The sequence below is a fragment of the Macrotis lagotis genome, chromosome 1, assembly GCF_037893015.1.
Source record: "Macrotis lagotis isolate mMagLag1 chromosome 1, bilby.v1.9.chrom.fasta, whole genome shotgun sequence".
Classification (NCBI taxonomy): domain Eukaryota; kingdom Metazoa; phylum Chordata; class Mammalia; order Peramelemorphia; family Peramelidae; genus Macrotis; species Macrotis lagotis.
Window position 1 is genome coordinate 270,552,846 of NC_133658.1, and position 17,635 is coordinate 270,570,480.

At 39.4% G+C, this 17,635-nt stretch overlaps 1 protein-coding gene across 2 annotated transcripts in view; it reads right to left on the reverse strand.

The window, feature by feature from the left end:
• CABLES2 (Cdk5 and Abl enzyme substrate 2) overlaps positions 1 to 16,171 on the reverse strand; it is a 41,378-nt gene extending 25,207 nt beyond the window's left edge. For both annotated transcript variants that reach the window (XM_074210418.1, XM_074210417.1), the window contains exon 1: positions 15,531 to 16,171. In XM_074210418.1, coding sequence (XP_074066519.1) covers positions 15,531 to 16,171 — 641 coding nt within the window. The remainder of the gene's footprint in view (positions 1 to 15,530) is intronic.
• Between the last annotated feature and the right edge of the window lie 1,464 nt (positions 16,172 to 17,635).

Sequence of the window (17,635 nt, forward strand, 5' to 3'; positions counted from 1 at the left end):
TTGGGAGTCTGTAAAGTGACCCTATACTGTAGGTGCATCATAGGCATATTTTGTTTTACCTAATTATAGCTTTAAGTAAGGGATTATAAAGATAATTTAGTCTTCACTAGACCTGAACAACAATCTTCCACAAATTCATTGACTTATGGCCATCCAATTTCTGCTTGATCACTTCCAGTAAGGTGGAAAGTCTTATATTCAGGAATAGTCCATTCTACTTTTAGACAGAAGATTATCAGAAGCATTTTCTTATAACAAGCTAAAATCTGTCACTGTAAACTGAATTTTAGACTCTGGAATTTTAAACTCTTTTCTCTTTGGAAACAAGTAAATTTAATAGCTCTTATAAGTGACAATTCTTCAAATTGAAGACAGCTATCATGTTTTCTCTAAAATCTTTTCTCTAGTCTAAATATCCCAAGTTCTTTCAATTTAGATACAACAGAGAGGATAACTATAACCAAACAATTACTGGATAGGCCCTAGTCTTTTTGGTAGAATGGAAACAAGATAGGGACTATTGTAAAGGGGAACCCACTACTTAAGTTACAGTTCCCAAACTTATTCTCCACATCCTTCTGGCTAAATATAAGTTGATAGTTATATGTCACTGTCTTGTTATCTATCTAGGAAATAAATATCTTCATAGACATTCTATGGAAAAAATTAAACTCATTTGATATTTATTAAAGGCAGGAAGGACTACAGTGTGTTTTGGGGTTTCTAAGTAAATTTTGTTTTGAAAGGTCAATTGATCATAAAAGGCTACATTTTAAAAACATTTATTTATTTATTTATTTATTTTGCTAGGCAATGGGGTTAAGTGGCTTGCCCAAGGCCACACAGCTAGGTAATTATTAAGTGTCTGAAACTGGATTTGAACTCAGGTACTCCTGACTCCAGGGCCAGTGCTCTATCCACTGTAACCACCTAGCCGCCCAAAAGGCTACATTCTTATATGCTTCAGGAGGTACTGAAGAAAACTTCCAACTATCTCTCACATCTTACTCTGAAAGTGAGGTGGGAGAAAACAAAACAAAGTGACCCTTAAGCAGTTTTTGATATTTACAAGTATTTGGGAGAAAGTTTTTTCATTAGAGATGATTTTATAATTTACAATTTCTATATATTTAGTCCTAAGGGGAATAATGAATTCTCTTTAAGAAACTCTGAAAATCTTATAATTATTGTAATCAATAATGATGAATAGTATCATGAATAAAAATTGTTGCTAACATTTATAGAGTACTTTATGACTGGCAAATTGCTTTAAGTATGTAGAGCATGTGCTCTGTAGCTACTCTTCCAACTCTTGCATTAAGGAGAAAGTCAGTCAAATGCCTCTACTGTGACTAAGTCTTTTCCTTATGGTTCTGAGTTTTCTTTCTAATACTATCTAGTGTTAGTCCCTATCAAAGCACTTATCTGTTACTATTATGAGTTGATTTGTCAGTTGGCCAGACTTAATTAACTTATAGAAATGGGTATCTTACTACAGTGGCATGAATCATTGGTATAGTTAGACATCTTCTTCCCCAACTCAGGCTGTTTCATACTTTTCCACAAGTACACAAAAGTGCCTGAGGATATTGGGTTCCAGTTAGAACCTATGTGGCAAACTCTGAGCTCTTTCATCCTTGTGGTAGAGTCCTTGGTTCTCCTCTTTGGCTAGTGCAACTTTTTTCCCCTGGGCTCTTTGTACAACTTTGAGTGTGTAGACAGCCTGCCCTTGATTCCAATGCAGATGCTATGAGCCAGGTATTTGGGGAAGCTTCTAGGACAAAGACAGAAAACCAGCAAGTGCTCTGGTGGCCTCTGTACAAGCCTCTGACCGGGTCTCACCTGACTGGACAGACTTCCAGTACAATGTTTCTTCAGCTCATCAAATGACCTTCAAAGAATTTCTGCACATAAGTCAAAGGTGTTTGACTAATGGAGAAACAGTCTTATTTGGTAAATATCTCAGCATCAGATGAAGTGATTTAAATCACATCTTTACACATCCATTATTTCATCTGATCCTCACAAAGCTGTCAGGTAGGAGCTATCATTATCCCTATTTTGCAGAGAAAACTGGCTAAAAGAGATTAAGTCGTTTTTCTCTTTCCAAAGCTTTATCCAGTCTATTAATAAGTTCACAAGTTAGCAGGGTCATGTATTTAGAGCAGGAAGGGACCTTAATGGTCACTTGATCCAAACCTCTTTTTTTCACAGATGAGAAAATGAAGGCTAGAGAAGTTAGGTGACTTGCCTAAGATCATAGTCCTTAGATTCTAGGACCTGGGCTCCTTCTAATGCACCATGCTGCTTACTCCTATTGATAACTTAAAATCAAACCCTCATTTAAGCTTCAATTTTCTTCAGACCATTCTACTAATTTATCTTTCTTAAAGCAAAGAATAAATAATGTGAAGAATGGATTTTTAGATGAGTTTTTTAAAAAAATTTTATTTAGGACAATCGGATTAAGTGACTAGCCCAAGGTCATGCAGCTAAGCAACTGTTATGTGTCTGAGGCTGAATTTGAACTCAGATCCTGCTGACTCCAGGACTGGTGCTCTATCCACTGCGCCATCTAGCTGCCCTGATGACTTTTTAAGTTAAGAGGAAACCAACCATTCTCATGTATTCTAGAATTATGGAATAAAAGAATGTTATGACCTTTACAAATCAATTATTTAAACTCCTTCCCAGAATTTTTACCAGAAAGTTTTGGGACAAGAAGCATGAGATATACCCAGAATAAGGGGAACTGCAGTGGCAGCTCTGGGATACCATAAATTTTCTTTTGAGACATAGAAACATCAATTACTTAATTGCATATTTTATTATTAATTTTATTTTCTTATTTTCCATGTTAATTAGGTGGGTTCTATTTTTCGAGGAATTACAACTGCTGTCAAAACTCTCTAAAACTGGCATCCAGGGACAAAGATCTATCAACCTTCCCTGCTTAGAGCTCTTTCCTTTCCTTCAACAAATAGGAAATTAAGGCTTGGGGAGATGAGGTTAACTTGCTCAAGCCTAGAAAGCTAATTGGTGGTAGAGTCAGAGCTCTTACAACTACTTGTCTAGGACTCCTTTCCCCAAATCATAACCATTGTCTCATTAGATACTGTTATAGACAGTATAGTGTAGTATAGTACAGTATAGTGTACTAGATATAGTATAGATACTAGTTATAGTCTTCCTCCCCCAAATTTCAAAAGCAAATATATGGAGTATATTTATTTTTGTTTTTTTTGTTTTTTTAGTTTTTGCAAGGCAAATGGGGTTAAGTGGCTTGCCCAAGGCCACACAGCTAGGTAATTATTAAGTGTCTGAGGCCAGATTTGAACTCAGGTACTCCTGACTCCACAGCTGGTGCTCTATCCATTGCACTACCTAGCTGCTCCAAGTATATTTATTCTTGTACAACATATACAGTAATTATATATATAATTATCTAGTTCTTGCTTGGCACAGGAGAGGCATCTTATGTTAAACTGTATGTACTTCTAGTAATTTTAGTCAACTGTTAAATAATAGGATTTAATCCTCAATGAATATTTTATAGTTTCTAGCGCATGACAAGTTTTCCATTTTGATTCAGAACTACAGTAATTTGTCATAGTTCGGAACGACACAAATTACTACCCCTCCACTCCCTTTTATATGACTCTCTTGTTCAAGAAGCACCCTTCAGTGAGATCTAGGAACGACAATTTTAGACAATAGCTAATAAGCCAGCCTAATAAAGGCTTATAATTACAAAGCCACAATATTCCTGGCAATGACAGATCAAAGAAACATATTGTCCAATGATGCACTGAGAAATAGTTAAGTAAGAAATAGAATTACAAAGACCAGCATAGTTTAGGGGAGACTAAGAGAAACAGAATGTGTTATTAGTACATGAGATAAGGATAAATACAAGAGTTGCTAGAATACTTTTAGCATCAGAAATTATACCCATGGACTTATTAGTAATTTTAGATGATTTTTACATGATTCCCCTACTCCTTCTGGGAAAAGAGGTCTGATCTAATCAGGTATCATCAATACGAATTTGTACTTTTTTAGGAGGGCAGGGAATATTTATTGCTGATAGAGGTTTATACTCCCCACTTTTTAAGAACAAAGGGTCAGGAGTCAAGGAAGAGGACAGAGGTAAGATGGGAAGAGAATTTATTGCAAATTTGTGCAATTTATATGCAAATTTATGGATTTATTTTTTTTTCAAGCAGAACTACTTAGGTGACTCTGCTTTCATGGATATAAGATATTCCCTCCAATTATGAAGAGTGCAATATAACCCTGCCCACCCAAGCTGGGCTACTTCTGTCCCTGAGCACCTATGTTTGATACAAGGAGCCTGCCCAAGGGACTGGGTCCTTTTCTTATTTTCTTCTGACATTTCAGGGATACCAATGGAACAAAGGGTTATCTATTTGTTATTCCTCATTCTTGCTACATGACAGCTCAAATTTTTTCATTCTTATACATTTCTTTGGTGACATCCTTTCCTTTGGTTCTTGCTCACATCTACCACGAGCTTCTATACTACCCTATGAGTGATACTAATTTTCAATTATTTAGGAAATAATAATTATTAAATATATTAAATTACATTAAAATACATTAAATATGTTAATATTAAAAAAGATACTTTTTTTCCCCTGGGAGAAATGCAGAATCATTAAAGGAACTTTAAAATTTTCCAAGGGTATTCTAGCCCATTCTGCTCCATCTTTTGCGTATTTATGTAGGCAAATACTAATGGATACTCTCTAAAGGTAATTACTCATCATGTCATATTATAGACAATAGGCATTTTCATTGAAAATTATATTTAGTAAATTTTACTTTTTTCAGGTAGGAAGAATAACGAAATACAAAAATCCTTGTAATAAAAAAGGGCATAATCAAGCAAAACAAATTCTTGAAGAGATCAAGTTAAAGTCTCATTCTGCATTCTGGGTCCATCACCTCTCTGTCAGGTGCTAGGTAGCATGTTTCATCATTATCAGTAAGCTGGTCTTTCAAAATTTTGTTTTTATAATAGTTGTTGGATAGCTTGGTCTCTTGGTTCTGCTTACTTTACTCTTCCTTAGTTCAGAGATTTTCTTAAATTATTTATTTTTATTTTTTTTAGGTTTTTGCAAGGTAAATTGGGTTAAGTGGCTTGCCCAAGGCCACACAGCTAGGTAATCATTAAATGTCTGAGACTGGATTTGAACCCAGATACTCCTGACTCCAGGGCCGGTGGTTTATCCACTGCGCCACCTAGCTGCCCCACATTTCTTATAATTATTAGTGATCTGGAATACTTTATATTTTATTGATAATGGATTTCTTCATTAGAAAATTGCCTATTCATATATTTAGACTATCAATGGAAGAATAGCTATTATTATTCTTAAAAACTTTAATTGGTTCCTTATATAACTTGGAAATGTGATCCTTATCAGGAAAATTTGCAAAGAAAGGAGATTCAACAGTATTTTGGGCTTGAAGCCATAAACACAATGTCATCTACAAATGTCATCTACAAACTGAAGCTTTTGGAGGATTTCATCATCTCTAGGGAATCACTCTTAAATTTTGACAGTGGCAAATACCTCCGGTGAACATTTCTGCCTGTCATACCTGGCAGTGAACCAGATTCTCTGTTTTTATATTTTTCAAGCAATCTTAAGTAATTCTGATGTATGACTAGGAGAGCTGTTGGAAGAGAGAATTAAGGTAGCATCTTGCTCCATAGTGTCCTGCTGGAAACTATCAATTTTTAAAATGAAAAAAATAATTTTTTTTTTTTTTAGGTTTTTGCAAGGCAAATGGGGTTAAGTGGTTTGCCCAAGGCCACACAGCTAGGTAATTATTAGGTGTCTGAAACCAGATTTGAACCCAGGTACTCCTGACTCCAGGGCCGGTGATTTATCCACTGCGCCAGCGAAAAATACAATTGTTAATGAGATCTTAAATTCTTTACATCTTTAAATCAACTGTGTGACAGTAAAGATGTAGTCTATTGTGAAGTATCACTTGCAAGAGCCTTCCCAATCAGATCAAAAATATGTATATCAGTTCCAAAGCTTTTATGCTGATAGCAAAGGTAGGCATATAGGTTAATATTTCTGGGTGTTTTCTTGGTTGACTCTTTAGGAAATAAATGATATCCCCTCCTCCCCACATTTTTGGAATTTTCCCCTTCCTCCTGATATTCCATGAATTAATCCTTTGACAAACATTTACAACTGGATCCTCATAGCTGTGTTACCTCAGGTACACTTAGCTTACACTGGCTGCTTTCTCCATCTTGTTTTCTTTAGTGTTATTTCTCCTCATTTTTAAGCAAATTCAAGATTGTGATATAGTTCAGAAAAAACAGATCCTCTTCAATATGGAAAAAAATTGGAAAATCTCTTTCAACTTTTATCTTTTTTTTTTTTGTTATCCTCCTTCTAGTTTCCTCCTTAAAAACCACTGGGATATCATTTAGATTTTAAAACATTACTTTAAAAAAAAACCTCTTTCTGTACCCTAAATCTATCACCTCTGACAGATAGGGGATAGCCTATATCATTATCAGAATCATGGATGGTGTTCAATGATCAGAATTTTTCCATCTTTCAAAGCTGTTTGGCTTTAAAATGTTATAATTGTGTATCTCGTTCTGATTCTGCTCACTTCATTCTTCATTAGTTCATACAAGTCTTTCTTTGAAAAACTTTCTCTTCAAGACTGGGTTTCTCTGAAACTATCTCAAGTTATTTTTCTTTACACCACAACAGTATTTCATTGCATGCATATATTATAATTTGTGCAGTCATTACCTAATTAATTGATATCTTTTTAGTTTCTGGTTCTTTGACACCATAAAAGAACTGCTATAAATAAGAGGGTTTTCTGGTCCTTTTCCTCTTTCTTTGATTTCTTTGGGGGCAAAGACCTACTATTAATACTTTTGGGTCAAAGAGTATGCCCAGTTTAGTAATTTTTTGGGCATATTTCCAAATTGCTTTCCAGAATGGCTTGACAAATTCATAGATTCAACATTGCTCAATGTGCCTGATTCTAGTTCTTTGTTTTTCTTTCCCTCTCTATCCCTTATACTCATATTCCCTTCAAGATTGGGAAGTTTCTTTTGATTTTGATTATTTCCCCTTGATATTATCTTCCCTTTTAATTCCTTGTTCTTCATGTTTCCCTGTTGAATATGAAGTATTACTACCATTCTGTGTGTTTCAGATTTGCCAGTTTCAGACAAGAAAGTTCACCTGATGTATGCTCTTCTCACATACTCCAAATATTAGAAATAATACGGCCCATCTCCTTCCTTTCATTTTTTTTTTTGTTTTTTGCAAGGCAAATGGGGTTAAGTAGCTTGCCCAAGGCCACACAGCTAGGTTATTATTAAGTGTCTGAGACCGGATTTGAACCCAGGTACTCCTGACTCCAGGGCTGGTGCTTTATCTACTGTGCCACCTAGCCGCCCTCTTCCTTCCATTTCTATACTAATGTATCTCTTTTACCTTCCCTCCTTCAGAATCTCAGAACAAAATCAATCTACTCTCAGGATTTCTGCCTTCTTTCTTAACTCCTTTAACACATTTTGCTAACATTAAGGTTCTGAAGGCCGCTAGTTTCTTTTCCCCTATTAGAATGTGAGCACCATGTCATCATAAAGCTTCTTCTGATTGTTCATTACTTTTCTATTTCTCTGTATTCTTCTACTTATATTTCAAAGTCCTTATTCAGATCGTCTTTTCAACAGAAATAATTTAAAGTTTTCCGCTTCATTAAAAACCTATCCATACAGTCCACCCTATGCCTGATCCCCCACTCTCTACATTCATATATTCAGTTCTTCAGTATAAGGTAAATTTGGTTGTAAGCCTCCTTCTTTTGTCTTTTGGTCTGTTGTATTCTAAAATCTTCAATCTTCAAACAGATCTGTGCAATCCTGACTCTAGATCCTTATCCCTTGACCCTGACTGGCTTCTTTCTGGTGGCTTGGCATATTTTTTTCTTTGATATAGAAGCTCCGTCTTTATTTATTTATTTTTTGCAACGCAAATGGGGTTAAGCGGCTTGCCCAAGGCCACACAGCTAGGTTATTAAGTGTCTGAGGCCAGATTTGAACTCAGGTACTCCTGACTCCAGGGCCTGTGCTCTATCCACTGCACCACCTAGCCGCCCCTGAAGCTCTGGGATTTTGCTCTGAAAATCCTAGAACTTTTCCTTTTGGAGTTCCTTTCAGTAGATTCTAATTTCACTCTACCCCGTTATATGGATAATTTTTTTCATGTGATTTCTTGAAATCTAGAGCCCAGGCTTTAAAAAAACAAATTGTTGTTTTTAGAGAGTCTAATGATTCTTAAATTATCTTTCCTTATTTTCCTGGTGAATTCTTTTTTTGATATCTGATTTGACAACTGAATTCTGCATGGTCTATTATACTTTTCAGGGAGTACATTTCATTATTCACTATTTTCTCTTTATTCTTCCAATTCTTTCCTTCAAAGTTTGAAAAAAACTTAATTTTTTTCTAGGTATTCATGAAGAAGCTCCTTTTGCTAAAGAAGATCATCACATATTCTGCAATTTAAAGTTTTAGAGTTGTTTGAAGCGGAGTATATATATATATGTATATATATATATGTATATATATATATATATATATATATATGAAATGAATTGAGGTCTTCCTAGCTCAAGATAGGTTCTTTATCCACTAAGCCATATTGTCCCTCATTCATATATAAAAAAATATAAATATACATTTCTAAGCTAAATACTTGTATGAGTCATTTTTGAGTTATTCGAATTCTTAGTGCCTCCTGGCTGCAGCAGATCTATTATCCAGAGAGTTGACTCTATTATTTAAAATTGATTTAAATGGCTAAGAAAGTTGCATATCCATTTCTTTGTAAGAATTTAGAATTAGAAACAATATAACTTTTATAACTATAAAAACCTAACACATGTAGTTCCAGAAAAAAAACATGACCAAAAGAACAGGGAACATAGACAGATTTTACACATATACACAATTTGTCTGTTAAGTGATCTTGAAATGAAGAACTGAATAAGGGCACACCTATGAAACAGTGTCAATTAACATACAATGCTCTTCTTTCAGCCAAGAATTTTAATGACAGAAGTAGCAACATTTTTCTTTCTCTTTTGTCACTGTAGTTATGAAACTTTATTGAAAATGTATAATGTTAGTACTTGAATTTTTAGATTGTATATGAAAAAAGATTTCTAGAATGTTATGTAATTTATCATAATAAAATTCTTTTTTTTTATCAATGTTAAACTTGCTTTTTCTAAAATTCTTTTACAATCAGTCACTAATCCTACACAAATCATTTGGCAACATCACAGGCATTTAGAAACCTAAGGTTTATGCTTCTTTCACTGTGGACATTTTAAGAAGTTTGATACAAAGGAACCTCTGAAGAGCAAGTATTTTCAAAAGGAGAATTATATTAGTTCTTGATAAATTGCTCATCTTCTGAGCATGTTTCTTGTTCATTTTATATAAGGTTTCTCTGTTGGGGGGGGGGGTTGGATTAGATGATTTCTAGCCTTTTCCTGTTCTAAGACTCTATGATTTTGCATGTTGGAATTCTAAAGAGACTTTTTTTTTTTAAGGTTTTTGCAAGGCAAATGGAGTTAAGTGGCTTGCCCAAGGCCACACAGCTAGGTAATTATTAACTGTCTGAGACCGGATTTGAACCCAGGTACTCCTGACTCCAGGGCCGGTGCTCTATCCACTGTGCCGCCTAGCCACCCCTAAAGAGACATCTTTTGAAAGGCTCATATATTTAAAAAATATTATTATTCTTATTTAGAGCTCAAAATTTGGAATCTGATTAGCTCTTGAGCCTAATAGTTTGATTCTAGATAGCTGTACAACATATACATTGAAATCTTTAACAGAAAGATATCACCCACCTGCTCTTACTATAGGTAGTATGGAGCAATTGAGAAATAGTGAATGGCTGAAGTTTGATTTATGCAGAAAAGTTCCATGAACATAGCTTTATCCCTCTAAGAGGGAACAGTTTTAAATATTTTTGCAATCCAGTTTTATAATACTGTTTTATGTTAAAATTGGATTGAAATTAGAAGCTTCAGTTTTACTTTTGCCCATAATTAGGCAGAAATGGCTTTAGCTAAAATTTTAAGTCTTCAAGATTCTAAAATGGGTTAAGTTATGAAGAAAGCAATAAATAAGCACACAACAATCCATTTTAAGAAGCTTCTCATTCTCCCCTGAGTTGGTTCCATTAAGGTTATCTGGTCATTACATAGGATTTTTACCAGGTACTAATTAAATTGATGTTTTATTTTGAGAACTTCTCTTGAATTTTTTTTATAATGTTTTCTGTGATTTTTTCTAGTTATTAGAAATATAGTTCTAGAAACTAAGAGGAGACATTCATATATAATTACATACTACAAAGCTATCTATATTTAGATTAACTCCAAATGAATAAGTATTTTGTTTTATATATATCTATATCTATGTATCTATACATACCCCAAGGCATATATAATAATGCTCTAATAATAATTATTATTAAGTGTCTGAGGCTGTATTTTAAAGTCATTTGACTTTCCCAAAATCTGGGAGAAAAATAGAATGGTCTCTGGAGTCAGAGGACTTGGGTTCCAAGCCTGTCTCTGAAACTTCCTATCTGTCTGATTTTAGGCAAGTCATTTTACTTCCCTGGGCCTTGGTTTCTTCATGAGTAAAATGAGACAGTGGGATTAAGGTTTTCTTCTCCTTGAACCTATGATCTGGGAGATACTTCCACTGATTGCTTATACAGAAGATTCTTAAGGCAAGAAAAATGCTTTAAAAATAATAATTTATTTTTGTTTAACAAAACTTTGCAAATTTAATTGATGAGAGCAGACCATTACCCATGATAAAAGCCAATGGACTTGTTTAAGATGTCACCTTCTTATCCCTATCTTGAAAAATTGCTTGACATCATTCCCCCATTCTTTCCTTTTTTTTAATTTCAATCTTTGATGAAAAGGTGAGTCTTCTTGCTAAGGCAATTCTTGTAATAATCCCTTCTCAGCCCCCCCACCCAGTTTTTTATCTTTAATCTCTATCTACTGGTTCTTCTCCTGCTCCCTACAAACAGATGCAGGTTTCTACCATCCTTTAAAACCCCATACCTGACCCTACAATCTTCTTATGCTATATTATTCCTCTTGTGGGTAGAGTGGAGAGAGTGCTATACCTAAGAGTCTGGAAGATATGGCATCAAATTCTGTCTTAGACAGTTAATAGCAGCATGACACTGCGGAAGTCATTTAACCTCTTTGGATCTCAGTTTCCTCATCTGTAACATAATGGAGGGAGGATGGACTTGATGACTATTAAGGTCCCTCACTCTTTTATAACCACACTCTTTGAAAAAGCTTTCCTCTCTCTTTGCTGCCATTTCCTCCACTTTTCAACTTTTGTAGCTTCTGACTTCAATCAAATGAGAGTGCTCTCAAGTTGCCAATGATTTTTTAATTGCTAGATTCCTTATCCTTCCTGACCTCTATGCAGAATTTCATACTACCCTCCGTTCTCAGGTTTTTTAATGACTTTACTTTTTCTTAGTTTTCCCTCCCTGTCAGTCTTCTATGCTGAATAATATTCCTTATTCTGCCCCCTAACTGAAGGTATATTTATACCTCAGGGCTCGCTGATGTTTCCTCTTCTCTTTTTAATACTCTTTCAGTGACCTCATCTGCTCTTATGAGTTTAATTGGCATTTGTGCAGAAGACTTCCAGATCTAAACATCTAGTCTGGTCTCTCTCCTGAATTAATAGAAATTGAAAAGGCACTGGCTCTAGAGTCATAAGACCTGGGTTCAAAACCTACCTTTAATATTTAGTAAAACTTGTATGGCCTTTGGCAAGTCACTTGACTTTCCTGGGCCTCAGTTTTCTCATCTGAAAAAAAAATCAGAAGATAGGTCTCTGAGGTCCCTTCCAATTCCAGATAAATGATCCCATGATCCTACATCACCAATTTCCCACTGAACATTTTCAGCAGGATGAACTTCAAATTTGACACGTCAAAGACACAATTTATTATCTTTCTTCCACAAATATTCCTTTCTTAACTTTACTGTTTTTGTCAAAGGCATCAACACAGACTCACAACTTTGGAGTCATTCTCAGCCCCTCATTCTCCCTTACCCCAAATATCCAATCAGTTGCAGGTTTCCCCTACTCTACTTTCCTGACAGCTTTTGAATCAATCCCCTTCTCTCTTTAGCATGGCCACTATTTCAGTTCAGGTTTTCAATCACCTCCTGATTGGAGTACTATAAAAGCTTTCTACATGATCTTTTTGCTTCAAATCTCTTCCTTCCTTCCTTTTATGATTTTTGCAAGGCAGTGGGGTTAAGTGACTTATCCAAGGTCACACAGCTAGGTAATCATTAAGTGTCTGAGGCTGTATTTGAACTCAGGTTCTCCTGACTCCAGGATCAGTGCTCTATCCACCGTTCCACCTAGCTTCCCCCTTCCTTTCTTTTTTAAAATTTTTATTTATTTAAGGTAATGAGGTTAAGAGCGACCAGGATTTGAATTCAGGTCCTCCATCCACTGAGCCATCTAGTTGCACCCCACCCCCAGTAGCATGTCTTTTTATTTTTGCAAGGGTTAAATGACTATCCCAAGGTCATATAGCTAGGTAATTACTAAGTGTCTGAAGTCAGATTTGAACTGAGTTTGGATTTGAACTCAGGTCCTCCTGACTCTAGGACTGCTCTATCCACTGTACCACCCGGCTGCCCCAGGTCTCTTCCTTTCCAATCATCTTCTAAATTGGGGCCAAAGTCATTTTCCTACAGTTCAAGTTTGGCCACCTCACTTCACTTCTCAAGTTCCAGTGACTATTTCTAGAATCAAAAATGTACAAACTCCTTTGGCTTTAAAGTCCCTCATAATATGTATGACTCTAACCTGCCTTTCAAGCTTTATATATTATTCTCCCTTTAATTCTCAACAATTCAACTGAATGTGCTTTCTTGCAGCTCTTCACATCACACCCCTGTTTCTATGCTTTTGAATAGGCTGTCCACATTTGCAATTCATTCCTCCTAGATTTTACCCTCTAAAATTTTTAATACTCTTCAAAATTTAGTTCTTCCAAAGAAGTATGACAAAGTATCAAAGACAAATACACAAAAAAGAAATTTTGAAAAAATCCTTATTTCAAAGAAAATGAAGAAACCTGTAAGATCCACCTTATTAGTTATTTTAAAAGCATTTTGGCATAAATGAAATCTTTATCTAGGAGATAAAAATTTGTTAGGAGAATAAGAATTTAGATGATTCATTCTTTTACTCAATGACATAACCACAATGATCAATTCCAGACCAAAAAGTCAAGCACCAAATAATAAGTTATATCCAATGCCTGGCTTACTTTTTATAATAGCTTCAATTCACTCCCTATTTTCCTATTTTGAAAACAACTAAAAAGAAAACTTGGAGGAATGATAGTCAAAATTTGAAGCTCTTACAGTATTTATCCATATGTGCCATGTTTCACTTTGAGAAAATCATAATAAGAAAAATCCAAATGTATAAAAAGTAAGTTAGGCCCTGATTATCCTGACTTTGGATTTCTCTAGTACCCTCTCAGAATAAAAGATTTAACTAATGCATAACCTTTCAGAATACATTACAAATTGACTACAATTTTAAGTCCCCACATAATTTTTCTATACATAAAGCATCATTTTTCTCTGAAGATCAAAAATCTTGCATGCTACAAAAATGACCCTAAAAACACAGGTGATTAACAGATACAATGAAATTTCCTGCTGCTTCACACTCTGCTAATGCACACAAGGGCTATCAGTGATTTTATATGTGAAATTGGATAGTGATCTGAACACATAACAACATTAAAATTCAAACTTTCTTAAGACCCTTGTCAATCTAGCTAGAAAAGATCTTTTTCTGGAGATTACTTTCCTAGACTACATCATAAACACTGAAATCTACTAAGATCAATTGAGCAAGCACTTTTATGCTGGATGTCTTTGCTTGATAGGCCCAGGAAAATCACCAGGGAGCTGGAATTATACTTTGGACTAACTTGTTTTATTTTATTCTGGTTAAGAAACTTAAAATTTTACAATCAAAAAAGATTTTTCTTTTAGTTTTGTTTTAAAAAAAAAACGGCATCAGACAGCTCAGTGACATAAATCCCACATCTTATAATCATCTATTAGCTAAAGAACTTTGTCTCTCCCTATCCCTTTTAAAGAAAGTCACTAACATTTAGAAAATGCTAGTGTAAAAAGGATCAGTTAGTTTATTGGCCGCAGGTTCAAAGCTCAAGACCCACTTCTGCAAGGCTTTTCCTAGTCCTCAAGAGTCTTGGTATCTTCCCTCTGACTTTTTCCAATTTATCCTGTGCAATTTATATCTTGTTTGTACTTAGTTATTTGCATGTGGTCCCTATTAGCCTGGGTTCCTTGAGAACAGGGACTTTTTTGCTTTGTTTTTCTTTGTATCCCCAGTTCTACTCATACATGGTAGGCGCTATAGTCATTGTTGGACTGATGTGACATAGAGATTTCTTTACTATTACCAAGTATTAAGTGACAGCTTTCATAAGGTTCTCTGTAAGTAATACTGGGTAGAGCTAGCTACATGTTAGATATAACCAAGGTCATCTTTTGCAATATTAAAGAATTTCACTTAGGATGAAGAGCCAGCTCAACTTAATTTTCCACTAGAATTAAAAAACTCACACATATATAATATTTTTCAAACAAAATATGTAAATACTTAGATCTATCTGCTTAAAAAAACTTAAGACTTTCTATTTAATATACATTTGGGATTTAACCTAACAGATTAAAATTTACAAGTTGAAGGCTCTAAGAAAATGGAAATTAATTTGCTTGCAAGGAAGCATTTTTGGGGAGTCTTAACTGATCATCTAAGTGGGATTTGAATTCATGTTTATCGCTTAGGGAAAGAACTTGCAAGTTAAGTACTACTTCAAATATAGGCTATCTTCTGAAGACAAAACAGCCACCAAGGTCATGAAAACGATTCAAGCAAAAATGCTCACGGCTGGTCTACTTTCAAGAACCCCAAACCAATCCGAGCAACAGGACCCTAAGTGCAAACGCAGCTTCTCCAGTCAGAGGTCTCATCATCCTCCCCTGCTGACGTGACACGAGGGTCTGGAGATGCTGCCACAAAGTGGAGACGGGCAGGTGAAGCAGCAGCATCGGGGCGACGTGAGGGGAAGAGGGGAAAAAAGAAAAAGCAGAAGCTTGGAAACGCTGCAAAAAAAGTGGTGTACCGCTGCCGTGTGTATCTCCTGGGACGGAAGGGAACTCACAAGCGCGGTAAGGAAGTTAGGTGCCGGGGGAGCCCCTGGCAGCGGCAGCCCGGGCTCGGGGGCCGCCACCTCCCGCAGCATCCCCCGGAGCCCACCCCGGTCCTCGGGGCGCCGCTCCCCTCCTCCACCTGCCCGCAGCGCTCTCACCTTTGCCGCTGGACCTCCAAGGTGAAGCCGGCGCCGGTCTGGGTGGGGCTGAGGAGCCCCTGCGGGGTGGAGGGGCCGCCCTTGCCCCCCAGCCCGGACACGGCCGCGGCGGCGGCGGCGGCGGCGGCGGGGGGCGCGCCGAGCGGGGCGGGCGAGCCCAGCTGGCCCCCGAGCAGCAGCAGCTGCGGCAGGAAGCCGCCGCCTCGGGCGCCCGGGGGCTCGGCCTCGCCGCGGGCCGGCGGCAGGGGGCTGTCCTTGGGCAGCTGCAAGAGCAGGGCCGGGGCCGGGGGAGGCCCGCCGGCGGAGGGAGGCAGCGGGGGTCCGGCCGGGGACTCGCCGGCCGCGGCCGCCGGCCCGGGCGCGCTCTCATCCGGAGTCTGAGGCGGGGGCTTCTCGCCGCCGGGGAAGAGGCTCGGGGGCCGGCCGTCCAACGAGATGTTGTTGAGGAAGAAGAGGGCGGCCTGGCGGCGCCGGGAGTCGCCCCGCTTCCTCAGCTGCGGCGGGTGGCGGGGCGCCGGGTGCTCCCGCGGGGTCGGCGGGGTCGGCGGCGGCTTGGAGGACGAGCCGGTGCCGCCGGCGGCGGCCGCGGAGGCGGAGGCGGAGGCGGCTGACGAGGAGCCGCCCGCCGCGGCCGCAGCCATTCTCTAAATGAGCCGCAGCGGCCCCAGCCGGCCGGAGTGGCCCGGTCGGGAACGCGCACGCCCGGCGCCCATTGGCCGCGGCGCGCGGGCATGCAAATGAGAGGAGATTCCGAGGCATTCGATTGGGTGCTCTGGCCCGGGGGGCGGGCCAAGCCTTTCTCCAGGGAACGCTCCTCTGGGTCCTAGAGGCAATGGGGACGGGGTCTGGAGGGAGCGGCCGGGCCGCCCGCCGGTGCCCCCTCCGGGGGACGTGGAGCGGCGGCCAACCGGCTGGGCGGGTTGGGACGGCGCCAAGACGGCCTGCGCCTCCCGCGTAGCGCGTTTGAATTGGAGCTGGGGAGGGGAGCGGGCACGGGAGACGTTGCCGGAGTTCCGCGCGCGCGGGAGGGCTGGAGCCCTCGGTCGCTCGGGCGGCTGCGGGTGGGATGGCCCTTTGTGGCTGCGGGCGGGCGCCGCGCCGCCTCATCTCCCGCCTGCTTCCTCTCTCCGCCCGCAGCGGCCCTCGCGAAGCTGGAGCGGCCCCGCACTTCCTCGTTTGTGGACGGGAGACAAAGGAGCCGCCGCGCACCCTGCTGAGACCGGGCTCTCTTCAGGCCGCCGCCGCCCGGAGGGAGAACGGGGAGCCCTGGAACTACAGCGCCGTTCCCCGGACATCACCGAACGGCACAGCCCCTGGCTCCGAGCCCTGCCTCCCGAGAGTAGAGGAGGGCGACGCGCTCCAAGGTCAAGGACCCGGCCGCAGTCACCCCGGCGGGGCCCGCCAGCCCGGCCGCACGCGGGAGCGTAGCCGGCAGGACCGGCGGCGAGGCTCAGGGATGCGGCTTTGTAGGCGGGAGGCGCGCCTCCCGCACCTCCATGTGCGTGCACACGTACTCGGAGCTGAATGCCGCGGGCAGCCGCGCCAGGGCCCGGGGGCAGTGCTGCCGCTCAGCACCCCCGGACGGACAAGTCCCCCTGCCAGAGGGAGCCGTGCAGATGCATGCACGCACATGCATGTGCACCGCGTATGTGAAGGGACAAGAAAGCACAGAGATGGTTCACTCCACATATTTGATATCTTGAGATATATATATATATATATATATATATATATATGTAAACTAGTTGCATGAAGAGGAAGGGAGCTCACACAGAATATGATTTTAAATAGATACGTGTGTATATTTGTAAAATTGAAGAATTATATTTCTCCTTCATACATCTAGTTTGGACCAAAACTCATCTCTTGGACTATGAGTCCGTTATGCCCCATTACTATCTTTTGTCATAAGTCGCTTTGAACTCTTATTCCTCCTCATTTTACTTATGGAAGTAATAGAGGGTCCTCACCAGGAAGCTATGCTGAGGGGCTCGCGGTGGCCCTAGAAGTATCTCTAGGTTCCAGAGCAATTATTATTATGTAACATTTAGTTTCCAAGTTCTGAAATGCTTTATTTCCAGCAAGTAAAGGGAATCTTCTTGCAG